General features: G+C 43.1%; 1 protein-coding gene across 3 annotated transcripts; it reads left to right on the top strand.

Annotated features, from left to right (window-relative positions):
- Nucleotides 1-806: 806 nt before the first annotated feature.
- Nucleotides 807-25910, top strand: C5H8orf48 (chromosome 5 C8orf48 homolog). 3 transcript variants are annotated; one of them, XM_074147998.1, is made up of 7 exons: nt 816-946; nt 1745-1877; nt 3361-3601; nt 11621-11853; nt 14348-14500; nt 15408-15502; nt 25613-25910. In XM_074147998.1, exons 3-7 carry the CDS (start codon nt 3571-3573, stop codon nt 25614-25616), a joined length of 516 nt encoding a protein of 171 aa, XP_074004099.1. In that variant the 5' UTR covers nt 816-946; nt 1745-1877; nt 3361-3570; the 3' UTR covers nt 25617-25910. The 3 variants fall into 3 exon arrangements, with proteins under 3 accessions (XP_074004100.1, XP_074004099.1, XP_074004098.1); XM_074147999.1 differs by lacking the exon at nt 25613-25910 and having other exon boundaries at nt 807-1067; nt 15408-17153; XM_074147997.1 differs by lacking the exon at nt 25613-25910 and having other exon boundaries at nt 819-1101; nt 15408-18497.
- Nucleotides 25911-27422: the final 1512 nt, after the last annotated feature.

Genomic DNA, 27422 nt, shown 5'->3' with positions numbered 1-27422 from the left:
GAGCAGGGGCCCATGGAGACCCCAGAGACCAGGGGGGTCTGGCCCCATGGCCCATGGTCTGGCATGAACCTCACCCACACCACCATCTGCCCTGTCCTGTCTGAGGGTGCCACGTCCCACCACGCCGCAGGACGCAGACAGCACCTCCCAGGCCACGCTTTCAATATAAAAAGAACTACTATATAAAGGCAAGAACTATTTTAATGAAAGGTTTTCACAGAATCACAGAATGGTTTGGGTTGGAAGGGACCTTAAAGCCCATCCAGTGCCACCCCCTGCCCTGGGCAGGGACACCTCCCACCACACCAGGTTGCTCCAAGCCCCCTCCAACCTGGCCCTGAACCCCTCCAGGGATGGGGCAGCCACAGCTTCTCTGGGCAACCTGGGCCAGGCTCTCACCACCCTCAGAGTAAAACATTTCTTCATTATATCTCATCTCAATCTCCTCTGTTTCAGTTTAACACCCCCCCCCCCCCCGCCATGGCTCCCCTCCCTGATGGGGAGTCCCTCCCCAGCTTTCCTGGAGCCCCTTGAGGGACTGGAAGGGGCTCTAAGGTCTCCCCGGAGCCTTCTCTTCTCCAGGCTGAACCCCCCCAACTCTCTCAGCCTGTCCTCACAGCAGAGGGGCTCCAGCCCTCCCAGCATCTCCGTGGCCTCCTCTGGCCCCGCTCCAACAGCTCCGTGTCCTTATGTTGGTGCCCCAGAGCTGGAGGCGGCGCTTTCCTCCCCCCCTCACGGCTCCCTGAGGGAGATGGCGGGAGGAGGCGGAGCCGCGCGTGAAGGAACCGGCCTCCTCCCCGTCACGTTCGGCGGCCGGTCCCGCCTCAGGCGAAGCGGGACGGGGCGGAACGGAACGGCGCCGGGGCCCGGGACGGGCTTTTCCCTCCGCTCCCCGGGGCCGGGCTCCCCATCCCGCGCCGCTCCGCAGCCCCCGGCCGGAGCCGCGGTGAGTGCCGGGGAGCGAGAGGCGCCCGCCCGGCTGAGGGTGGTTGTGCGCGGCCGCGGCCTCCAGCGGGGCCGGTCCCCTCAGCGCCGTGAGGAGAGGAGGGCGCCTTCCCAGAGCCCCGGTGCGCCCCAGGGAAAGGACGCCTGAAGGGGAAGGTGCCTGCGGGGCCTCAGGGGGAGCAGGGAGGAGGCCAGGCGGGGATCTGGGTCCCTGCTGAGTGAGGAGTTACTTGCCCTGAGAGCGAAACTCTGGGTCACAGCAGGGCTAGTCAGTGTGCCGGGGGGGGCTCGTCCCTGGGCCAGAGCTGCTGAGGCCGCAGGAGGCTAGTGGGTGGCTAGGAGTGCGGGGAAAGGTGGCCTGAGCACCTCCCTCATGTGAGGGGTTTCTGAAAGGGAGTTTGTCAGTTAAAGTGTTAATTATGTTAAGTAGTTTTGAAAAAATCATGTTTTCCGCCTGGAAATGCAGGAGCGTGAAATGAAAAACCAACAAACCCCAAAGCAACATCCCACCTCTGTTGCCTTTGGGTTTTGACTAGGAAATGCATGGAGAAGAGTTTCTTAATCAGCTGTTTCTTGTTGGAAACGTAGGTTTTTGCATGAGTTTCCTGTGTGGCCATCGCGTTTGTGCCCGCTGAGAGGATGGAGCTTCGTTCCCTCAGGGGTTCATCTAACACGCTTCCCATTTCCAGTGAGCAGCAGCCTCCTCTGGGTGGTGTGTGAGGGTGTTGGCACCGTGTCTCGAAGACAAAGTGACTTTTAGAAAAACAATTCAAACAGTTCTGTGGCTTCTCTTTTTCAGACCCCTTCCTGAAGCACTAAGCTTGCTTTCTGCCGCTCTGCGAAGGCGTTACCTCAGCCTTGTGAGGAATAAAAGCCATACGATAGCAGATACATGTTTACAGACAACTTTAAAGTTGTTTTATTTGCTATCTGTAAGTATACTTAGGGCTTCTAAGTTATTTATTTACTGATGTTGTAACAAATACTTATTTTTCACTGTGAAAATTAGTTACTATCAGTCATATCTAATATTATGAAGGATTTCTAGTTCAGCCAGGCACGGTGTTTGCAGAAATTAATCTTGCTCCTGACCATCCCTCTGCTGCTTATGCAGCTGCAGCTTCTTAGGTCAGCCATGGGCTGGAGAACTCATTGAGTCTCCGTTTGCATTTCCTATTGTTTTTTTCCACTAGACCCGATCTTAATAACCAGTCTCCAGCCTGAATCAGTGGTGGTGTAATGAACAAAATAATTACTTAGTGATTATTAATATTTAAACTTTTGATCAGAGCAACTCTTTAATTTTGGGAACAAAAAGAAAGCCTTTGGACCTAGAAATTTGGTGCTGCAGATTAGTTTTGGAAGTTTAGCCTTGGGAAAGGAGTCCGGAATTTGTTTTAGGGGCACAGGGCCTTTACACAGTGGACAGAAAGACTTCGGCAGTAATGTGGCATGTAAAACAGGCAGCACAGCATATTCAGTAGGCAAATGGCCAAAGTCAACACCTTTAAAATGAAGGTGCCTTAATCCTGGTAAGAAACACCGAGTACAGTGTCAAACCTGAATTTTGGGCATCACAGAAAATGCCTTTTATCTACCTGCTGTTGTTGTGTTGGGGTTCCCGCTTCTCTGATGAAGGAGCCCTGGCTGTGACTGCTGCAAGCATCTTTCCAGGGAGATGTTGCCTGTACGTTTACTCTCCTTATTTTATAAGAATAGGAAAGAAACTTATTCAGGAGCAAAATTATTCAAGACAAAGTTATCTAGGTCCATAAATTTAAAGGAAAACAGGGTATTGCGTTATTCTAATAAAAAAAAGGGGTACAATAAGTGAGAATGAAGCTTTAAAATACATCCGTTACATGATCTGAGGTCTGTTTTGTTCCTGGAGCTTGAATCTGGAGAACTTTTAATTTCTTTTTCTCACGCTGGGAGCATGACTTCTTGTTTGAGAGCACCAGCTGGCTGATGCTTGTTATGTTTTCTTTTTAGTTAGACGAAATCTAAGCAGAAAAGAAGGTTTTGCATTTCTGAGTGGTGAGAGGCTTAATAATCTGAAGGCAGACACATACTATATTTTAATTTTTTTTTTTTTTAATTTCATGAATGATTTTATCCAGGTGTTACTTGGTAATTCACTACAGATTTGAAAGGAGTGCTGCTCAGAATTCATTGCTGATGTTCAGTGATAATTGTTACTGTGTGTTTACCTGGTAGATCTTAACGATGCACTACTTTGATCAGCTGTTGGGCTTTGAAGGGTGTTGCCTTGATCCAGTGCACTGATTAAGTCGTTATTTCATCCACCTGTGGTGGGAGCTGAGCTGTAATAGTCCTTTATGTCCCCCATTGCTGTAATCCAGTCATTCTTCCTGTATAATTGAGCCTGTTACATGCTTTTGTTTTTATTTGCAGTGCTGCACCATGACGACTGCCTCCGTGGATAGAAAAGCGGCAGGCGGAACTGAGCCAGAGTCACAGTAGCTCTGGTTTAGACTGTTCGGAAGATACCTTTGAGCCCTTCAGCGAGGAAGAAGTCTGCCAGCAGTGAGAGAGTGAACCAGCTGAATCCTGTTGTTCCACAGAGGATTTAGAGTGGTCTGCTGGGTCAGACGCATTGGAAGCATGTCGTGGTTGGCAGGCCAAAATCCTGCAGGTACACACAGCTTACCGTGCTTGAGACCTGTCTTTCACAGCTTTAAATCAGGGCGGGAGAGACTTCAAAAATAAAAACGTAAAAATTGTATGCAGTGTTCTTGCTGCGCAAAGCGACAGAGCCTCAGGTTGCTGACTAGATCTGTGCTTTGCACTCTCAGGGTTTGCTGGGAGCTACGTGCAGGAGGGTGTGATTTGGCCACGGAAACCCTTCCTTAGTAATCTCGTGAGGCTGAAATTCTGTTGGCTTGTTGAAAAAAAAAAATAAAAATTGCCAGATATCTTGACACAGTTACCACATATAAAAAGTAGTTGGGCTGTAAAATAATTTTTCCAAGGGCACAGGGAAAGTTCCAGGACTTGAAATACTTAAGAGGGTGAGACAGTACCTTAAAGCTGCGTCAGATGAGGCGTAAAGAATGCGGCAGCAGGACATAAGCCAACTGCCTTCATGTCTCGTTGGGTTTTCTTCTGTCTCTGTGGGGCTCTCTGTCATTCTTCTCCTTTTCTCCAAGTTTGGGCTGGTGAGTATTGTGAGTATTTGAAAAGATGGATGTTTTCTTAAGTCTCTTTTTAGTTTGGGAGCTCATCAGTGTGTAGAAACATCATAGCTTTAAAGATTAGCTACAACATTTTTAATATATTTTTAAAGCTAGTGTAGACTTAACATATGTTTTAATGTCTATTAGCTGTTACTCATAATCTGATTCTACTCGGTTCAACTTGATCAGCTGGTGTATACCAATATATAATTAACCTTGTCCATACTTTAAACTTGCCAAGCTGTTTCTTTTCCTGCTCCAGACAAGTCCAGTAGATGTTCCTCCTGTTCCCCATCCATCCAGCGTTTTACTGTGGGTTGTTCGGGCATGAAATCCCAACAATGCAGGACAAAATTTGTTGTCAGATATATATACATGAATGTAAACCCTGTTTATCATAGCACAGAATATAGCATTAGATACCGCTCCTTCAAAATTCGGAATAAAGAGATGATTATTGCCTTGGTGTCTTATTTAGGCTACATTTATATAATTAATCAGTGTCTAATAGAATTTACAGTTTTGCTTAAAATTTTTGGTCTTTCACAATGATAAGTCTTAAGAAACCAGTTTTTTAATGGAGATACAGCAAGGTGTTTTAAATTATTCTATGTCTAACCATTGAAATCCTCATTTCTGGCATCAGGGAGTACATGCTGGGAGGAATCCTTGCTGTGTGCATAGAGGTGATCTTAGTAAGTGTTACCACTTTTTATCTTTACAAGGTTAATGTTTCATAAAATTATGGAGTCTTCTGAATACTACCAGTTAAATGAGAAACTAGGGAATAGTTCATGGGGGCATGTTTAGTTTGGAGAAGAGGAGGCTGAGGGGAGACCTCATTGCCCTCTGCAACTCCCTGAAAGGAGGGTGTAGAGAGGTGGGTGTTGGCCTCTTCTCCCAAGGGAATAACTACAGGAGCAGAGGAAATGGTCTGAAGTTGCAGCAGGGGAGGTTTAGATTAGATATTAGGAAGAATTACTTTACTGAGAGGGTGGTCAGGCACTGGAACAGCCTGCCCAGGGAGGTGGTGGAGTCGCCATCCCTGGAGGGATTTAAGAAACGTGTAGACAGGGCACTTCAGGGCATGCTCTAGTGCCCGAGAGTGTTGGGTTGTGTCTGTTTGTGGGTGGGTGTGGGGTGTGGTTGTGGGTGTTTGTTTTGTGTGGGTTTTGTTTTGGTTTTGGTTTTTTGGTTTTTGTTTTTTTTTGTGGTTGGACTCTATCTCAGAGGTTCTTTCCAACCAAGAAGATTCTGTGATCCTGTGATTCATAGAAAAATATTTTGGGAAATTGATCGCTTTCTGTGGTGTATATATATCTTACCCAGAACAGCATATATAAACAATAAAAACCTTAGGAAACCTGTCATCCTGGTGTCCCCATAGGGTCACGTTTATTTCCTTGTATAAGCCCCCAGAGTTTGCTATTAGTACCCTGAAAACAGAGTAGAGAAGTCAGGTGCTTCTTGAGCATGCTCAGTATTTTGAACTGGGACCACGCATCTTGCTGTCGGTGACAGTGACTTTTCAGACCTCTTAAATCTTTTGTCCTTGCCCAGTTATTCCTTTTCACGTCTTTGCTGTTTCCTCAGTTCCTGCAGAACTGGGGTTTTACTGGAACAAGCTGGAGAACAGGGAGCTGATACAGATATTTTTATTTCCCCTGCCTCATGTTATTTTTTACTGGGATCAATACTTTGAGACAGTTCTGCTGAGCTCCTAAGGCTTCCTGTGCTGCCAGAAATGAAGGGCCGATGCAGGGCTGAAAATAAGTGATGAGGCTGAAAGAGGGAGGAGGTAGACGGAGGTTAAATTATTATGGGTAAAATTGAATGTGTCAACAAGCTCTAAGCAGTAGTCTCTGTTTTTGTCAGTATATCCTATGTTGTGATTAGAAGTGAGCAATATGAGATACTTTGTGGGGCACAAGCTCACTCAGCGTTTCCCCCTGAAATCACTGATACCATCAGTATAGTCCTATGGCCTGGGCTTTCTTTTCCCTCAACAGGGAAAACTCACGGTCAAGTAGAGGATTATTTGCCTCCTGCTTTGTTTTTCTGCAGTCCTGCTTCCTTTACAGTGGGTGTTCAAAGCTCCCTTTGTTCGTTATAGGTGATCACCCTGGAGTAGCGGGTTCCGCAGCTGCGGACAGGGATGTCAGGGGAAGGTGGATTGAGCTGAAAAACGTAGAAGCTGGCATTAAGCGAGACAAATCTGTCCTCAGAACTCATGCTGGTGAGTTCAATAACTGCAGGAGAGGGTATAATTCTTGTTCCTTTTGAAAAGGGGATGTAAACTTTCAACTAGACTTAAATTTTATATACAAGCTATTAAAGTTAAGCCAGGTAATTAGCCTGGCTTAATTAGCCAGGTAATTAAGTATGAAGTTTCTCTTTTATGCTTTCTCGGAAAGCAGTTTGTCTTCCGTAACACATGGCTTTGATGCTTCTGACATAGTGACATTATCCCAGTGGTGTATTATCACAAGATCTGGATAAATACATCAAAAAAAAAAGTATCCACATTTTAAATTTAATCCTCAAAAAATTTAAATCCTCAAAATTTTACCGGACTGTTTAGTTTTTGTCTCTCCAGGTGTACCGGTACTAGGAGTATGGGGTTTTTTTTTCCCTCCAAAGTTAACAATACTTCAGAATTTATTGTGTGAAATGTTTTTCCCCCATTAATCAGTTGTGTTAATTACTGAATTGCTTGTTTGCCATGATTTAGTTCCTTTCCCAAGCTGAGGGAGGCAGCAGGGCACCAGTCTTGGCCAGAACAATGGAGCAGCTTTAACCAAACCCACAAGGATGTGGTGTATGGAGGAGGTGAGGGGAAGGGAGGAGAGAAGGATGCTCTTTGCAGCTACTGGTTATACAAGCAACTGTGAGAGCAGATGGTGGGATCCAAGTCCTGCTTAAGTCTTTCTAAAAAGTGGGTCAGAGATACTATTTTAAATTAAAAAAAAGAGCAAGAAAGCTGTAGTTGAGCAAAAAATAATTAAAGCAGAAGGAGAATCTTCCTCAATCTGTATGTACATGGAAAGTGAACAAACTCAGAAGTTTTGTAGCTGACCTGTAAGATTGAGTAACCAGGAAGATCCTCGTGCTTAGGTACTTCATGGCATTGCATTTGCGTACAAGCTTCCTCAAACCGCCCATATATCATAGGAAAGCATGACCTAAGATCATTTTCAGGCTATTCTTAATTGTCTAGCTCATTCACAACAGTGGTGAGTCAATGTTATGAGTTCCTGACTCATCTTCAGCATTTATCTTTCTGTTACTGGCTTTCCAAGAAGGCAGTTAGCGTAGATCATCTCGTCTATAGTAGAGAGGCTTCTCCTGGCGAGCTCCCTGAGATAGTCTTCCTAAAATACAGCGGAATCTTGTGACCAATTGATTCATAGAGAAATTGAAAGTTCAGATTCATTGAATGAATGAGAAGCAATGGTGTAACGTTGAGGAAGTTTTCCATCTCAGCAGGACTTTCCCTTGAAAGTTATGCTTGAGAAGATTTTATCCTCTTAATGATTAAGTTTCAGATTTTTGTAGTTCTGCACAAGGGAATGTTCTTCTCCCTTCTTCTTTTCCCCTCTGCTCTGCCCTGGGGAGGCCCCATCTGGAGCACTGGAACCAGTTCTGGGCTCCCCAGGTCAAGAAGGACAGGGAACTGCTGGAGAGGGTACAGCAGAGGGTACAAAGATGATGAGGGGCCTGGAGCATCTCTCTGATGAGGAAAGGCTGAGGGACTTGGGGCTTTTTAGTCTGGAGAAGAGAAGGCTGAGGGGGGACCTGATCAACACCTATAAATACTTAAAGGGTGGGTGTCAGGAGGATGGGGCCAGTCTGTTCTCAGTGGTGCCCAGTGACAGGACAAGAGGAAACGGGCACAAACTGGAACATGAGAAGTTCCATCTAAACATGAGGAGGAACTTCTTTCCTGTGAGGGTGGCAGAGTCCTGGCAGAGGCTGCCCAGAGAGGTGGTGGAGTCTCCTTCTCTGGAGACATTCAGACCCCCGGACACGTTCCTGTGGGACCTGCTCTGGGTGGACCTTCTCTGGCAGGGGGTTGGACTGGATGATCTCCAGAGGTCCCTTCCAACCCCATTACTACAACTTAATAATTCAGTACTCCGGGGCCCCCAAACCTCTTACGATTTCATCAATTGGCGATAATCTTTTTGCTCGTTTCTTTTTCTGCAGTGTTACTGCTGCACTACTGCTGGCAGCAGCGTGAGCTGGCGTTGTTAATGTTTGTCATTTAGAGGCCTAGCAATGTGTGAGCAGCATCAGGCAGTTTTGGGGCTGAAATACAGCTCAGTCAATATTCCCAATTTAACCATTATTGTTACTGTGATAGTGATGTCAATGGTGGGAAATCTAAAAAAGACCAGTGTAGATACAGGCAAATAAATACCTGTGGTTCCTGTTGTTGAGGTGGAAGGTGCTGGTGGGTACAGGCAGGTGTGTGTGCGCTGGAGGGAAGTGTAAGCATTTATTTTTCTGCATCAGACTCTTTCCAGCTCATCCGGAGTATTTCTGAGTAGATCTAGTTTATATTCACTTTGTGAGCAAATTTTCATGTGTCCGAGCATTTAATTATTGACTTACCGAATAGTAGTAGTAGTACTTTATTAAAAGTATTCGTTAAAAGTAATAGTAGTCAATTCATAAGAATTGAGAAAACATCCTTCTGCCCTGTTTGGAGAAGGGAGCAGGTTTCCAGTAGTCTCTATCAGCTCTTTCGTGTTCCTGAGCTTTTCAGCACCAAAGCTTACGGCTCGATAACACGCACGGGCTGGGGGATTCCTGCAGACCTAGTTAGGCCCTGAGATTCCAGACATCTCTTCTGATTCTCTAGTAAAATAGAATTAATGTAGACTAGCTGCCGAAATTCCTCCCAGCAACATCTAAATGGAAACGCCTGCTTGTAAAGAAAGTTTATCTACTTCATTAATGCCTTTATGGAATTGGGAAATAATGAGTTTCTTCCAAAAGACGTGTGTTCTGCAAGGTCCTTACTGTTGTCTCATCTCAGTGATCTTGGTGGAAGCTGAGGGTATCTTTCACCATGCTGGAGGAGCTTTGTTGGCTTTAAATTCATATTTATAGTAGATAGCCTGATATCTCACACTGTTTCTATCGGTTCTGTGTTTTATCTGCACAAATCTTTCCAACGCTGTGTTTGCAGATCGGGCTGTTCAGCACGTTAACCTTAGCGGCTGCACTCAATTGTACAAATGCAGGTAATTAGGAAAATGTTATCTTGAGATGCGGAGTTAAAGTCTTTCTGAAGAGCAGTTATCAGTTGCTGCCTTTCACAATTATCTCTCCTTTAACCATTTTACATTTTTTTCTTCTTAAAATAGAGTATTAGTACAGCACAATAAGAACAAAACGCCTGCCTATTTTCCTATTAAATCAAAGTTAGACATCAACGGCAAAGGAAACTCAATAAAGATTTTCTTTATTTTTCTCCCTCCGCTCACATAGATTTAGAATGTCATGTTTAAAGATGTAGTTGCTTACAGAAGGCAAAACGTATGTAGGTCACTTAGTTATAAACGCAGAGCTTTAAGGTCCCTTCCAACTCTAACCAGTCTATGATTAGTTTATCTCTGTCGGTACACGCTGAGAACCAGAGCAGCTTCTTGGTCTGCTTTTTTGCGCTTTACTTTCTAAATATTCCGTGCTTGGTGACCTTACTGCTGTGTGACACACGGCTCTGGTTTGATGTCTCTTCTGGTGGCTGGTTTTGCTCTTCTTGTCACCCGCTCCTGCCTTACTCCTCTCCAGCGAAGAGGGTGTGAGAATGCGGGACTGGGGGCAGCCAAGCATCAGCAAAATGCTCTTCTGGAAGAGTAACTGGCGCTGGCAGAGATTCTCTGTAGACAGACACGTGGTGACATTTAAATCTGCCACCACAAATGGAGATGGAGTGGTCAAGCATGTCTGGTTCGGAGACGGAAAGGAGGGAATACGTGAAAGACAAGAAATAAAACCAACCAGCAAAGCAAGTGCATCGATCCCCTTGTCCACAGCTCTTTTCTTTCAGCCGAAGGGCGGGTGAACCTCGGATACGTAGGAGAAAACCTGAAAGTGTAAATAGTCCCTGTGCAGTTAAAAGTCTAACTTTTCAGAATTTAACGGTGCACTGACTTTTCTCATCATCTTTTCTTCTTGTTTCAGTGAAATCATAGTCCTTGATCCTTGATAATTTGTATTCTTTCTGTGTTTATTTACTGTTGAACACGAATTAATATTAAGCAAGTAACTTTTTGACATTGGTTGTGTGCGGTCAGGTTAAAAAATTGCTGTTCTCTTTGCTAGTGTTTCTTCTAATGTATACACATAACATTTGCTGGCTGGCAGAGTGGAGCCCTGAGAAGGGAACGCTGTGTTAGCACTATCTATATGCAGAGGTATTCACAAGACTTCTAGTAATTCTTACTGTAATGTTTTGTCTCCTCATTTCTCCTTTAATTCCACCATTAAAGTGTTTAGTTGGGCTTCAGTAGTCGCATAAAAGCAAAATCTGTGTAATAAAGGTAGAGAGGTACCCTCCCCTGTTTAAATAGTTGAAACCAGTGGTATCTCTTAAGGCCATCGCTGTATGCTGATGCTCATGAAATACTGCGATTGTAAAACAATTACTCATGTAAGTATTAAGCCTGGATTGATTGACTGGGTTTAAGCCTGTGGAAAATCTCCCACTAAGCATTGAGTGAAGCTGTAAATCCGTCCTTACCTGCCCATCTGAAGGGTAATCTCTCAGATTTTATTTATTACATGCCACTGGGAGGGATAGGAGAAGATGGAAGAGTGAAAAGGTATTGTTTAAACAAGGTCATATAAGAATTTAGGAAATGATCATTGAAGCTTTAGAGGAAAGTATTTTCTAATATAATATACGTTTCCTCAAAAAAAACCCCAAAGATGCTTAACTGTAGGTTGTAGAGTATATTTGAGGTGTTTTCCAGAGATACTTCAGTAGAGACTGCCTCTGATTTTTCAGTGTCTTATGAATTGCTCCTCAGAGTTACTGGATGAGTAGCTCTCTTTAAATGTGAATTCATTTTGTTTTAGCAAGTTGCAGTTTCAGGTAGGAAGAAGGTAAATCTGTATTAGGCAGTCATTGAAACTCAGTTTATTTAATGTCATAGTATTTAAGTACTTCTTGACTAATGTGTTTGTGACTTATCATTAAGTAATCTAATTCTTTAGGGTTCTTATCCTTTCCCCTATTTGGAGACTATTTATAGAGACATTTATTGGGCGAGTTCCTACAGTTATCATCCAGACTTATAATAGCAGTGCAGAATTTCAATATTACAGTCATTGCTTCTAGGCTTGACATTGGGGTTGGTTTTTTATTAAATAGATAAGATGAGGTCGCACAGATATAAGACCAGTAATTCTTCTCTTTCCCTGATACAGTAATTGATGCTCTTGTTTTGTTGGTTTGTGCCTGACAGAAATGACTGAATTATCCGACGGAGAACCGGATGCTCTCCGGTCTTTCTGCACCGTGAGGATAAGTCGGCTGCGTCGGCAGCTGGTCTCTAAGCAGGCAGGTGGTGCCAAGTCAAGAAAGCCACAGCATGGATTCACGGCACAGAAACTGGAGACGAGTGACTGGAACTGCATTGTTCCTGGTCGGCTAATTAACAGAATCCGCCTGAAAAATATCAGAGAGACTGTTAAACAGGTACTGCAAGGAAGAAAAAAAAAAATTACCCACGCTTTTGGGAGAACCACTGGGAAAAAAAGGTGTTGAATTGTCTGGGTTGGAAGGGACCTTTAAGATCATCCAGTCCAACCATCAACCTAACTGATAAAAACCATCACTAAACCATGTCACCAAGCACTATGTCAGCCCGGCTTTTGAATCCCTCCAGGGATGGTGCCTCAACCCCTGCCCTGCAGCAAAGGGTCAAGTTGGGCAGACCTTACTGATGCTCAGGCCTCTGAAAGAGATTTTTTTGGCTTGATGTCTCCAGATTGACCTTTCTCGTCTTTTTGTCAGACACAGCTGCAGAGCTGCTGCTAGCGAATAATCAAATCATTGTAAAATATTGTCTGGTGCTAAAATAATGATTTGTGTCACTGAGCGATGCTGGGATGGTCAGTTATTGCAGTGCACAATAAGACCTGGATCAGCTGAAGGAAAAAACCTTGTTTTCTGTTTATGTTTGCACCTATTATTTATAGAAGTATTCTGCATATTATGTGATCATTTACACAATTCAAAGTGCTTTTCTCTTTCACCAGCCCAGTGTGTTTTTCCCACCATAGGATAGGCATTCTGACACAGCTCCTCCCTTCAGCATCCAAGAGTCTCCGGACCGGTATTTTATTTTCTTTTTCTGGTCAATGATACTTTCATTCTTCCTTTGTACTTGCAGATAAATTTGAATATGGGTTTATGTGGATTTGAGCAGTGACCGTTGCCTACGGATGCCTCTACCCATAAATCTGGGCCTTGACAAATGTCTGTACTTTGTTTGAAATCGGTACAGAACGTCGGCATCTGGGAAAGTGTTTCTGATAAAACAAAAAATGAGCTTGGAATAGTAATTACGGTCATTTATTTTGTTTTATCTCTATCATATTTGCTGGCTTTAATTTATTGCCATATAGCATAGTAAAAGTGATAACGTATTTCTCTCCAAAGCCTGCGCCAGGTGAGCAGGGAGCAATACTTCTAAAGGCAGTTCTGGCCTGATGATTGTTTCAGGCTTCCTGTTTGTTTAAATTGTTTTGAAATTTAAGCAATCTGTGTTCTTTTATTGCATTAATGGTAACCAAGCCACCATCCAAGTTTTGTAGAATTTTTCCTGCCTCTTTATTTGTTTTAGTGCGGTAATACATTTTCTGAGAGATGTAACTTTGACTGCTATGTCTGTTCGCTTCTCTTTCCCTCCCCATAATGACATTTTTATGCAGAGAAGAAATCAAAGAAGACGACAACGGAGAGACTTGAGCCGTGACTTTCTAGGATTGATTCCACTGCTTTTGTAGCAACTTATTGCATTTATGGAACCAGATGGAATCTGTGTAAATTAAATTAGATGAAGTTATTGATATTTCATAAATGCACAAATACTGGGATTTGTGTAATGCTATTAAATGCACTTAAGATTTCATGAGGGATAAACTCGTGTAGGAATTAATCAGTGGCACTGTTTATCTTACAAAGAAAACTGTATAATTTTGTTTGCAGTCTGAGTCGGAGCTGCATATAGATATTTGAACTTCAGAGTTTATTTGCCTCTTAGAATTTATAAAGATAATCTTACCCTCTATGGTTGTGGCAGAATTGTAATTTGTCCTGAGCATCCATTTAGGCTCAAATGAGTTATACTAATTAAAACAATTTTTTTTCCCAGTGTAACTGTATCCTCACAGCTGGTTCTGGCCAGTCACCGACGTGTTGCTTGGCAATCACGTGAATTCCTTTTTGACCTTTATTTCCGTGGAAGAAGGCAGTAATGTCCATGCAGCCTCTAGCATCAGGGAAGCTTTGCCTATTGCAAGGAGAAATAGTGTATTACAGATCAGTGCTGTGGTTCTCAGATACAAATAGATAACTGAGGGGAGACCTTCTCGCTCTTTACAACTCCCTGAAAGGAGGGTGTACCCGTGGGGGAGTCGGTCTCTTCTCCCAAGGAACAGGTGATGGGACAAGAGGAAACGGCCCCAAGTTGCGCCAGGGGAGGTTCAGATTGGAGATTAGGAAAAAATTTTACACTGAAGGGGCTATCAAGCCTTGGGATGGGCTGCCCAGGGCAGTGGTTGAGGCCCCATCCCTGGAGGTATTTAAAAGCCGGGTTGCCATAGTGCTTAGAGACATGGTTTAGTGATGGTTTTTATCAGAGTTAGGTTGATGGTTGGACTGGATGATCTTAAAGGTCCCTTCCAAACTCAACAATTCTATGATTCTCATTTTAGATGAAACTGAGTTACCAGAGCTGGAAGGGGTAATCATAGGGAAAAGCAAATATATTTAGTGTCAAAGCATTCAGGCAGGCTCGTGAAGATGATACTGTGACAAAGATTATGAACTAATTTACAAATGCCTCCAAAAGCACACTTTTGCCCTAAGACAGTATCTGTATCTGTATTTTTACTGATTGTTCTTAACTGGGTGGCCATCTTGCTAGGACAGACATTGCTCATTGCATCAACATCTCATCTTTCAGGTAACAGAAGCTCAAATCCACAAATCGTCAGTGTGCCCTGACTGTCAGAAGAAGGAAGCAGAGTTAGCCAAGATCGCCTTTCTCAGACGAATGAAGATTCTAATGGAAAGTGCTTTAATCCAAGAGAAATTGGAAGAACAGGTTTACTCCAGCGTAAGCAAATGTTGTTTAAAAAACCCCTCATGTTGTGGTACATCTTATACATAGGGTAACTAAAGAATCCGTGAGCCAGATTTTCCCCCAGATTTATGGCAATGAGATCAGATTGACCTGAACGTAGTGCAAGTCAAAACAGAATTTGGCTTCATATCTTTAATAAAACGCTTGGGACTAACGGACTGATCAAGTTGTCTGAGCTTGCCTGATTTATGAAAGCTGAAGGTCTTTCCCAGGATGTCCTAGAATTTGGGAACATCTTAATTATTTCTCCACGATTTGTGTTGTGATGGGCTGTCCAAGGCAAAATGGTAAATAGCAGGTAACTTAGGGAATTCCTTGGGCCTTCTGTGGCTGTTCCTTAGGATGATCTTTCTGAAGGAAGAACTCTTGCTTTTAGAAAGGGAGTCAGATGGAAAGCAGTTTGTTTCTGAGTGATGAAGAAGTCATACTCTCTGAAGCCCAGAGATCTGTCTTTCTGTATTTGTGGGCAGGGTGGGGGTTTGTGCACTGTACAACGTGTTCCTTTTTTACCTAATAATGTTAGTCTCCTGATTTTTGACTCCCATTCACTCCATACCTAAGATCTGAGAACTTCAGTCTCAAGTGAGGCTTCACTTTTTTCTCTTGTTTTTCTCTCAGCTTCCCTGCAAAGTCCAGCTGCTTTTTCCCTCTCCTCCGTAGGGAAGAAACCTGCTTTATGGGGCAGATCACTGGCTATGCTGTTCAACAAAGTTTTTAAATGGGATGCTTTAAAAATCCAGCAGAATTGTGCTGATGAGCGCTGTCTGCCAGTTGCTTTTGAGGGACTGGCTGTAGCTGCCAATGGGAGGCCTGTCATACAGGACATGAGAAACAGCACGAATACAAACCCCAGTAATTTTCATGTTTCCTTTTATTTCAGGATGTGCTTACACGTATAGGAGAAGCGCTCGGAAGCTTTCCCAAACCTTCAGAGGATCCCAGGAACTTATGGCAAAGGCTGAAAGGTCAGACAATGTAAGGCCTGAAAGTGGTAACCGTAACTCAAGGACAGAAAGAACTGGGAGAGTCTTCTGCGGGCAGTCGCGTACCGAATGCCAACGACTGTGGATATAACCCGTTCTGTCAGTGATAAATTGGGTGGTGGTTTAATATTCTCGCAGGTGGAACCAGATATGCCCAGCGTGCCGGCGTCTGGGATATGAGTCCACTCTTTATTCTTCCTAAATGCAAATGTTGCAATATATTGTAATCCAACGGTACGCATTTTTCAAATTACGGAAGCCAACACTGTCTATTATTAACCTGACAATAATAAGTATTGTTTTTTTGTGGGATTGCTTGTGGGATTTCAGAGCAGCTCCCAGCTGCTTCCATCCATAAGAAAAATAAATGATTCCCTTTTTCAGGGCAGGGAGGTGTAATTACTGGATTTCAGCTCAATCACTTCCCCTTCCCTTTTAAATTGAAAGTGAGAGCCCCAGGTGGAGGAGAAAAAGAAGGTTGCAAAGTAACTATAGAAAGGAGTCAAATGAAATGGGATATTTATAGAAGTGAAATAATGAGACTATAACAGAAATTAATCAGCAAGACTGAGGATGCCAACAGGACAAGAAATGATAATAAGTTAATCATAGAGCCTATACAGGGTAGGTGTCTAGGAAGAGAAAAAACCAACAAAGATTAAAATCGGAATAAGATGCCAAATAATATTTTTGACCATTTTTGAATATACTTTGGAATTTGTTGTAATTTTCTGTGATTTTTTTTTTCAAGATGGCAAAGCTACTATGTTGCTAAGAATATATCTGGGGGAAAGGTTGGTATTCAGTTCACATTCAGCTAAAATGGCTTTACGCTGGGGATCTCAGTGGGTTGGACAATGAAATCATCTTCATTGTAGCCTCAGAAGGTGTGTGCTGATCTGGGGGCACAAATGCAGCCCACCTTTCTGGTTACTGCTGATGGCAGGAGCTCATCGTGTCGCTCTTGCAGCGACCTCGTGGCCGTTGGACTTGGGTGAGTCGTGAAGTTACTGAGTCTCATTAGAAACTCCCCAGTTTCCTGCCCTGTGTGTGTTTAGATCTCTGGAGGCTGTGGATGTCTTGGAAGAATATGCTTATCTACGAACTCTTACTGAATTTTTGTTACAAAAAAACAGGATTAGATCTTACTGTTGTGTTTTATTTTCCCATTTTGGGGACGAGAATGTGTACTGTTGAAGTTGGTTTTGTATTTTATATCCATGTAGATATTTTCTTTTGTATGCTATGTATTGTTTATAAGAGTGCTTGAGGGCTGTTCAGCCTCTGGTTTTCACTTCCCACAGATCAATGGAAAACTGAAAAGCAATGCCAGGCTATAGAGGCAGATAGACCCGCCTGTGTTAGCAAATATCTGCCTTTTGGTGCTTAAAAACCTACCTTGAATGATTTCACTGGGAATTGATCCTGAGTAGGTCAAGCCCCAAGTGAAAACGCAATGCAGCCCGGAGTTGTTCAAAGCTGGTTGTGCTTGCTGCGTCGTCAGCACTTTATTCTGGTTCCTTGTAAACAGCAAGTTTACTATTCCATCAAAAATATTCCCCTAAGCTTGGCTTTAACTTTGGAATTGTCACTGTGGATCACAGCTCCATATATAATGAATAAACTGCTGCTTCTTTCTTCCCATTACTCTATAATCCCTGAAATCTCCTACCTTCCGATTTTAGAAACCTTTTCTTTTTAGATGCTCCATCTCTGTTCCTTCTGGACTACACTCCCTCTTTCTCTCGAGCCTTTTGAGGTCTCTAACAACCTGCCTAACACTAGGCAAAGGATGCTCATTATTCCATGTGAAGTCTGGTAAGGGCTGTTGGCTACAGAAATGGTGACCAGGAATTGAATCCTTTGAAAGATGTAATTTTGTTGTTACTGCCAATGAACAGAGCTTTCAGGCCTTACAGAAACCACAGCAAGTGAGTTCCAGGGCTCTACATATACATTGCTTATTTCTCTAAGTAAAAGAAGACATTATGATATTTTTCCTTCCAGTCCATAGATGCTTTCTAGAAACACTGAAATACTTCTCTGCAACTCTTGTCAAGCCTTTAGGTAAATAGACTGAACGATGAGCTATTTGGGTCAGGCATCTGACAGTATTTGTCTGTGGAACGGCGTTCATACTCGCACAGCAGAGTGGCTGAGCAGTTTGTTTGCATAAATGTTACAAAGACAATTCAGATCGCTCCTCTGAAAAATCAAAGCACGCTTTGCTTACGTCTGTTGTGTGTGTTTTCCTACCGCTCACTCTGGTTCTTTCATATTTTTTTATCAAGAGTGACTCTGAGATCTGAGTGTTTTCTTGTAGCAGCCATTAGGGATGTACGATGGAGTGAATGATCCCAGTCTCTAAATAATTTTTTTCATAATCCTGCCGTGTTTGAGACTAGAGACACAAAAACTCTGACGTGGAGGGGGGGGAAATAAAAGTAGATCATGTCTCTTCCTTTTTCCCCCTCACAGCAGCTTCCTCCCCTTTCTCAGCAGTAGATTTTTCTTTTGATCCGAAGAAACACTCTAAAACTATGATCAAGAAATATTTATTCACCTGCTCCCTTGTTTGCAGCTGCTGGGGCAGGAAAGGAGTGGGGTGGATGAAGGGTGATTGATGTGGCAGCGGCTGTAGCACTGAAACAAATCACCCTCCCTGATAAAAGTACCTTGGAGCTTTCCCTTTCTACCTTTCGTGCTACACAGAGTTGCATTATTTAATCCTCTGGATGATTTGTGACGGAGTAGAGTTTATGGCTTTGAACTTTGTGTAAGTACAGAAGGGTTTTTCTTATATACGTTGTTTTATATTATGTGTATGCTGATAACCGGTTGTGTGATGTTATACTTTATAACTGACCCTTTGGATAAACTTACATTCCTCAAATTATCATTAAAATCAGTTTCCCGTGTCTGCAACAATGTAACTTCCACTTTGATTCGGCCCAGCTTTCTCTATAAAAAAAATTAACCTGGCTTCCAAGCTCAGTCGTTTCTTGGTCTTGTTTCTAACCAGCTGTTGGCCGTGGGACTTTGCAGTTGTTTCCCTCCTAGGATAAACTTCCATCTCATTCCCAATAGGCTACAGGTGCGTGTTTGAATGGGAATGAAGTCTCAGTGCGATTAATGTGCCTGGCTATGAACTGGGAGCAAAGACAGACATGTTTGAATACTGATTTCCAGCTCTTTGTGAGATACGTAGTCCCAGAATGGTTGTCCACTAGTCCTTAATGTTAATCCTGAATCTTTTCTCTGAAGCCATACTAAAAACTGAAATGCTTCAGACCCGCTTTTCCTAAATCTGGCTCCCAGTCCTGGGTTTGTTGTGTGGCAAGAGTCAGGTTTTTGGGGTTTTTTTACCAAAAAACACCAGTTTGATCGGCGTCCAAGAGAAGCTGAACCCATTTATTCATATTGGGAGCCTGACAAAGATTTTAAGCTGGTGGCAGCGAGGACAAGGCTTTGCTGCTGGAAGGGATGATGTTCCCCTGTGAAATGGTTCACTCGCACAGCGCCCAGATTCTTCTTCAGTAAAAACCTGAATTGTGGCTTTCGGTGCAGTCACTCCAACTCGTACATCTGTACCCTGGCAAGAGCTGGAGCTCTCCCAGCTAGGTATGTTTAAAGCGTTTTGAAATACACTTGCATTCTTCAAATTGTAATTTTATTACCATTCAGGACGTTTTTTGGACAATGACTTTTTATTTTCTCCACTCAATAAGAGCTAACCCAGACACTGTGTGGAAATTGTCACTGCCTGCAACAGAGCTGGTGTTCTGAATGCCGCTGTGTTTGAAAAATGGTTTTTAATTTTGTGAATCCATATATTAGTCTTATGAATACTGCATTTGCATTGTTTTTACACAACTAGCTCTTCCTTTTTCCTCCAGAACTGATTCTGCAGATCTTTGCCTGCACCGACAGCAGCGTGGTCTGTACGGGGGAGGCTGGGAAACGAGGGGGGTGTATACCTTCTGTCAGTAAGGTATAGCTCCTCTCTCTTTCAAATGGCCTGTAGAATTGATCAGGATACCTTAAAAAAAAAAAAAAAACAAAACACCAACACATTTTCTGGCTTCTGGGTGTAGATATTCACTGCTTATTTATTTATTTTGTAATAAAATAGTACTGTTTGTTCTCACATAGACTTATGTGTATGATCCATAAATACGTTTGTAAAATATATCTGTAGCATGTAACAGAATCCTTTAGAATATTCTGTGAAAATTCATATTTTTAGTTGATAGCACTTTAAGAACATTTACATCCTTCATCTTGACATTTTTAAATAGAACATTTTTTGCCTACAGAAGTAAGTTTACAGCATCATCACAGTATTATAGCTTGTTTAAAAATACAGACAGCATTACTGGTAATTGCAAGCAAGCTGTATACTTGAGCAGGGGTTTTTGTTTGTCATTTTACAGGTTTTCTACTTTTTAAAACAATTACGCATATTAATATTACATCCGTCACTTTGTTAGAAAATATTACTTCCATGTGCTACTCACAATAGATCTGTTGTTTTCCCGGGACATAATATTACAGGCTATGAAAATAGAAACACACCATCGTATGGTCGGTTTTTAAAAAAAAAAGACAAGCCTAGTTTAAAAAAAAATGCGTTAGGCTTGTTCTTTCCTTGGAAAGTTTGGGTTCCGCTAACGTTGGGTGTCCTTATTCCACCTGTGGCTGTAACGCCGCTAGCACCTCTGGGCAAAGAGGGAAGAAATCCTGATTTACCACCTGGTGACACACGTAGGGCTTGGTCCTGCATCCCTTCTGCCTGGAACTCCAGCTGGGGACACGAAGAGTTCCTCAACTCCAGGCTTTCAGGCCCAGGCCGAGTAGCTGGGAATCTGATTTACTTCAGACTCCCAATTGGATTTGGAAATCTTCAGCCAGATGATTAGATCAAGTGCAAGGCAACGCAGCTCTGCTCATGTTTATGGACTGCCTGGATTGGCCCTAAACCAAAATCTGACCCTCCGCCTTCCACGGGACGGTGGGGTTTGGAAAGAATGCGAGCGGCAGGTTTAAATTTACTGCTTTAGTCATACAGTAGAGAGTAAAAATACATGATTGTGTTGGTCTTACTTTGCACAAATGAGACTAAATATATAAATATATATATATATGTATAATAAAGCTGTAGGAAATCTCCAAACTGCTAGCAACTCTTATAAATGAGAAAAACCAAGGATATACTTGCTTGGAAATTTCATAGCTGCTGTTCTTTGATTATTTTCATTTTCAGGTAATGGGAGAGTATTTCACGGTGGATCCTTTTTTTTATGAAACAAGTTGAGGAGTGCTTTGAAACATGCTCTTTTCCTGGTCTTTCTGATACTCCTCTTGTGCTTTCTGCAGTTGTTTCCCTCTCAGTTTCCATTTGTGAAAACAGTAGGTCACTATGGATGTCATTACCAAAGAGAAGATAATAACCAGCACTATTATCAGTGCGATGGTGGACGAGAGGGACCCCTCCAGCTGCTTCGTTTCAGTGTCTCTCGTTGTGTTTAGTTTGGCAAAGTTGTCATAGTCTGTTGAGGCCAAAAGCGCAGGTACAGGAACTTCTTTGAACTTGGGCCTCATTGGGATTCTGGGGGTGTTCTCACTCGGTCAGAATTTCTGAAGCAGCGAGGACTACGGTTCCCTCCTCACCGGGGGCATCTGTGAGATGGTTTTCTCCTGGGGTTCTCCGGGCATAGGTGATGCTCAGGAGCTCTGCTTGGTCATGGGGGCGTTGGAATAACTCCCTGTGTCCCAAAGTTCACAGCATGGGGCATCTATAGTCAGAGTTGTGCAAGTTTCCACACGTGTGCTCTGCTGTCTCCTTTCTCGGAGGGGTGGGGGAAGCTCCTCAGCTCACTGCCCGTTTGTGATTGATTGTTTTCTCAAAGAGATAATTGAAGAAAATCAAATCAATTTTCCAGTAGCGTTGTGGTGGCAGGGCTTATCCTCGGGCTTAAAAGCAAAACAAGCGCTGCAACAAGTGTAGTTCCTATCTTATGAGTTTGTTCAGTGAGAGGTTGTTTTTCTTCCCCCAAATATTCCCCAAAGAGAGTGAAATCAAAGGCATGTTTTTTTGCTGAGGGGCAGGCTTGGTTTTGCTAACATCATAGGCATTAACAAAATCGGCTACAAACCAGGAGCTCTCATGTTAACGAAGGGTTTCTATTTTCCTCTCTTCTTTGATATTTGCTCTCAGACTTGGCGTGTCTGGAGAGGATTTTGATTTGGGGATTTTGTCCTCGTTGTCCTCGTTGTACTGGAGTTTAGGAGATGTCCTCACTGATGGCAAATCTGGAAAAATGACCTGGGTGAAAAATGACACAGGATTATTTAAGAGGTGAGCTCCCCTGAGGGCAGTGAGCTGTAATCTAGAATTTAAAAACCTTAGTCTTTCATAATTCTGATAGAATTTCCAATACGTTTAAGGCACTTGGCTTTGAGACATGCTGTGTGTGACAAATCCTAAAATATTTACTCATCTGAGCGGTTCTGAAGTTCAAAGAGCTGGGCTGGGGAAGGTGAAGAACTGATCTGCTCCCCCCCCTCCTCTTCCCTCTGCCAGATCTTCATCTCAGAGTTAAATCTGATGAGGAGCAAGGGTGGCCTCTTTCTTACTGATTTCTGCTTCCCCTCAGGGCAGCAGGATACTGATATTTTATTCTTTATTTATACTATATTTTATCTGATATTGATATTTTAGTCCGAGGAGCTGTAAGCACTTACGGAGCGACTTATTTCAAATAACAGATTGCTCCAAACCCCCTCCACCCCACTCCCAAATGCTTTGAGCCCAAAATTAGGTTTCCGAGATCTTGCCGCATAACTGTTTGCTGGGAGATGCTCTGTTCGATAGGATGCAATTCCAGTTCATCTTCATTAGAGGAATCTGTGGCTCATCCCACTTAGGCTACCAGAGAGCTGAGGGTCTCTCTTACTAATTAACAGCACGTGCTTGCTCGTAATAAAGACTGTTTACTCTAGATTAGCGTCCTGTTGATGGTAGAAGATGTAAATGAGCAGTTCTTGCCAGTTTGGAACAATATGTTCACGCAGTTAAAAATAAATGTTGATTTTAAAGAAAGTTTAAAAGCCAGATTTTACTGTAGTTTAGGACAAAAAAATATATGTGTTTGTAAAGCTGATTGAAAGTTCATTTCCCATAAGGGAACAAGTGCAACGTGCTGTATCTCTGATGAGTGTCTACACGTTGCGCAACTGGCAAGATGTATTTCGGGAGGTTATGACAACAGAATATTTTAGCGCTGCTCAGCTGTGGAGTCAACATCTTTCTCAAGCAGCCCAAAGAAAGAAACTGCAATAAAAGAACTTCAGACGCTGTGAAATGCCCTTCTGATTTATGGAGTAGCCAAGTGTCCACCACCCACGTGAAAGTCCAGGAGGGTGGAATGTCTCGGCACTAATGAAAATCGGATCTTGTCATACTTGCCTGAACCTGGCTCTCATCTCATCTGTATCCACAGCTCTCGGATTCCTGCGGGGAAGATAGAAAATCATTAGGCAGCTGGTAACGTTCCCGGAAGGCGAGTGGATGTTATTTGTAACTCCATTTCCCCATCAGTTCAGGTATGTGCGTTTTCAAAAACAAAACAGGAATGCTTTTAAAATCTTAAGTCTGCAAAGTACAGCTTCTGCTCCAGCTGCGTTTTGGGGGAAGGAAACTGCTTTTACGGACAGATCTCTGCTCTCCAAGACAATGTCTGAGGACTCTGTTCCTGGCTCTGCTGCAGACTCTTGAGTGACTACAACCAAACCACTCGGTGTCTGTAGGCAATAGGGCAATGCTGCCACCACTTTCCAGTCTGCCTCACTTTTAAGCTTCTTGAGGGCCAAGAATGCTTCTTCCCATTGCTTGTGGGTGACTTGGTGAACCAGGTTGGCAAGCACAGGGTGCAGGGTGGTGTGGAGGAGAGAAACCTCAAAAATGGCAAAACGTGGCTGAAGGGAACCCCCCTCAAGTGTCTGCACAAGAGTAAGCAAGTGCCAAGGAAAAGAAGCCCTTGCTTTTTCCTGGGAATCAACATGTCTGGGTGTCAATCTGAAGTGCCTGCACACTAACGGGCGTAGTGTGGAAAAAAAACAAGAGGAGGAATTAGAGGCCTTCATGAAGTTGCAAGATGATGGTCTTGCTGGGATCACAGACGTGTCTCCCACACACAGCCAGAGTGCTGCTGTGGAAGCTCAGGAGAACAGAGCTTGGCCTTTTCAGGGACTTGGCTGGAAGACTTGTGTAGGACGCTGGAGAGAAGAGGGGTCCAGGAGATGTGGTTGATTTCCAGGGATCACCTCCTCCAAACCGAGGAATGGTCCATCCCAATGTGCAGGAAATCAAGTGAAGGTGGCAGGAGGTCTGCATGGATGAACGAGGAGCTCCAGACAACTCAGACATGAAAAGGAAGCATGCAGGAGGTAGAAGGAGGGACAAGTGATGCAGGAGGGATAGAGTGACCATCTGAGCATGCAGGGATGGGGTTAGGAAAGCCAAAGCCCATTGGGAGGTGAGCCTTGGAAGGAACATAAATGCAACAGGAGGGGCTTCTAGAGGTATATCTGCAGCAGAAGAAAGGCTAGGGCAAATGTGGACCTGAATGGGGCAGGGGACCTGATGGACCAAGGACATGGAAGAGGGCTCAATACCTTCTTCGCTTCACTCTTCTGGTCAGATTTGCCCTGAGTGATCCCAGCACTCCAAGACCAGTGGGAAAGTGTGGCACAGTGAAGACTCACCCTTGATCTGAGAATTACTGAGTCAGGGAACACTTGAAGAAACTACGGAACCCGTGGGAGCTGATGGGATACACCCCTGAGGTTCTGAGGAAGCTTTATGGTGTTAGTTCAGAGGGACCTCAACAGGCCAGAGAAGTGGACGGAGAGGAACCTTGTGAAGTTCAACAAGAGGAAAGGCAAAGACCTGCCCCTGGAGAGGAGCCACCTTGTGCACAAGTACTTGCTGGGGCCAACTTAAAGTACATCAAACTGGCTGGAAAGCAGCTTTGGAGAAAAGGAACTGGGGGTCCTGGTGGATACCAAGCTGAACATGAGTTGGACCTCTTTACTCTGCTTAGCTTTTGAGAAGACTGTTCATATTGCCTGTAATGACTGTATTAAGTGACACTGGAGACACATACAAATGACACGTTTCCAGTTGAGTCAGGTTCTAACGACTGAAGTTTCAATGTCAACACTTTCTCAGGAGGAAACTTCCCAGTAGAAAAACCCCCAAACATTCTGCATTGTCCATGCTCTAATTTAATTCAAACGGTAGAAAAGAAATTATTCTTGCATTGTTTTGTTGGTTTTGTGTGAGTCATAAGTCTTCAGTGTATTTTGTCTGAGCGTTAAGAACATGCAAACTAGTATCTCAGGGCTCTGCACATTTAATTCCCATTAACGTTTAATAAAATATATTAGAAAGGTTCAAGTATTTACAAAAATATTTGGAGTGTTGTTTGGGTTTTTTTGTCTGGAAATACTGATTTGTTGGAAGAAACTTTTCATGAAAACATATTAGAATATCTGTAAAGTGAGTCCATTGCTAAAGCTTTTACTGAACTAGTGATGTTTTACTGGGATACTTGGATAGATACAGGCTATGGATGTGGTCCGTGCCCTTGCCTAGAGATAGGCTTTGGCTCGCGTTTCCATGTCTCCCTCTTTTAGCAAGCTGATGTTTAAAGTAAAATACCAACTTGGTATAAGATGGGCAGGACATTACAGTAACAAAAATCAGTGTCTCAAATATTAATTCAGGTCAATTACTGAATTACTGAAAAGAGATGAGAATGTTGATCAAGAGCTTTTTGATTTCACTGAGACTCCTCCCTTTTTATAAGAGCAAAACTTGCCTCAGTTCGCTGGTGACTTGGTAATAATGACGTTATCCATGTTACGTGAAAGAGAGTAAGGATGATTTGCACTGAATCCTTAAAAAAAAAAAAGAAAATTTAAAAAAAATGAAAATGCCGCGTGGGAGACCAGACTTGTCTGAAGCTGTGATGGGGGATGTTTTGGATTATTTTTTTTTATTGTTGGGATAACTCTGTTTCCTGATTCTGTGTTTCAGCTAAAGGAAGGACTGAGTTTGGTGAATGTTTGGAATCTTCAGCTTCACTGGAAGGGTGAAGGCCGGAAAAGACATGTGAGCTACTGCAGTTTTGTTGTTTAAATATGAAGCTGATTGTACATACCTGACCTTTAGGTCAACTCAAACTTCCTTTCTTTGACTTCCTGATTCTATTTATTGAGTAAGAATAGTTGATAAGGACACATAAACCAGCAGCAAGTGAGAAAAATGTAGAATACTGTTCTCAAATGAACACAAAAACATCTTTCGAAAGTAAAAATGACTGACCTGAAACTATAAACCTGCTCCTTGTGAATTAATACAGAAAATCCCTTTGATTTCAGTAGTAGGAGAATCTTTTTTTTTTGCTGTCTCTGTGTGTGCCTTTTCCATGTACTCAAGCACACATACACTGTGTATTTCCCAATGCTGAGTTACTTCTAGCATTTATATCACCTTAAATATGTATTGGCTTTTTAATATAGTTTCAGGCTTGCTTGCTTTCTGCCTTCGGCCTGTGTGCAAATTTCCCAGCTGCCTTTCAGATTGTCTCTTCCCCTTTTATTGCGTTACAGAAGATTGTGCTTCCTTTTTCTCAATTTGCATCTTTTTGATGTAAAAGCGTTTGTATGAAATGTATCCATCATGCTGTAAACCCGATACGTGAGCGATTCTTTTTCTCCTCCCCCGGAGCTCGTGCAGCGAGACATCGACTCACGCACTTGGGCACAACACTGCAGCTGAGAGTCAGAGCAGGAGCGAGAGCAAACGAAAGGGGGGGACAAGGAGGGGAGGGGGCAAGGAGGAAGGGATGGGAGAAGGAGAGAAGGCAGGAAAGCTTCAAAAAGCACGAAGTGAGATGTTTTAGCCTTGCTATTTATTTTTCACAGCATCTTCTGTAACCTCACGTGTAAGTACAACTCCCTGAAAGGAGGGTGTACCCGGGGGGGGGGCGGTTTCTTCTCCCAAGGAACAGGCGATGGGACAAGAGGAAACGGCCTCAAGTTGCGCCAGGGGAGGTTCGGATTGGATATTAGGAACAATTTTTACACGGAAAGGGTTCTTAAGCCTTGGAATGGGCTGCCCAGGGAAGGGGTTGAGGCCCCATCCCTGGAGGGATTTAAAAGCCGGGCTGACATAGTGCTTGGTGACATGGTTTAGTGATGGTTTTATCGGAGTTAGGTTGATGGTTGGACTGGATGATCTTAAAGGTCCCTTCCAACCTGGACAATTCTATAATTCTATGAACAAAGGGATGAATTTTAGGAATATTTTAAATATGTACACAAGACCACCCTTGCCATTTTCAAAATCCATGTATGTACTAGTACACCTCTGTCTTTACCTTTGGATGCTTAAAATGCTTTTGGAAATCTTAAGGTTTCAAGTCTGCTCAGCTGTCAGCTGGGAGCCAGTTGGGCTGGATGCTTTCCAGTAGGTTCTGAGCACTTTGGGGGCGTGGGCTTAAGTAATACACATGGGGTTGTGACAGAAGGACACTTTGGTAGTGTCACCCGGTTTGTAGGTGTTAAACGCCATAGATTTCTCTGAGAAGTCCTGAAATCCAACAACTTCTTTATGCCCCTGTCTTCCATATTGTTAATCTCAAGCCAAAATAGAAAAAAAGAACTATATTATATTTTTACACGTAGTCATCCTTAGAAACTTAATTTGCATAAACCCCCCGTGATCACGTCCAGTGTTATAACTGGCAATTTAGATAAAGATTTAAGCAAGTCAATTAATCTTTTAATTAAGTGTATAAAATTCTAGCCCTCGTCTCTCAGAATGCTTGATGCTATTTTTATCC

Source organism: Numenius arquata, chromosome 5 (genome assembly GCF_964106895.1).
Source record: "Numenius arquata chromosome 5, bNumArq3.hap1.1, whole genome shotgun sequence".
NCBI classification, from domain to species: domain Eukaryota; kingdom Metazoa; phylum Chordata; class Aves; order Charadriiformes; family Scolopacidae; genus Numenius; species Numenius arquata.
The sequence above is the reverse complement of the archived record's forward strand: the minus strand, read 5'-3'. Positions and strand labels throughout refer to the sequence as shown.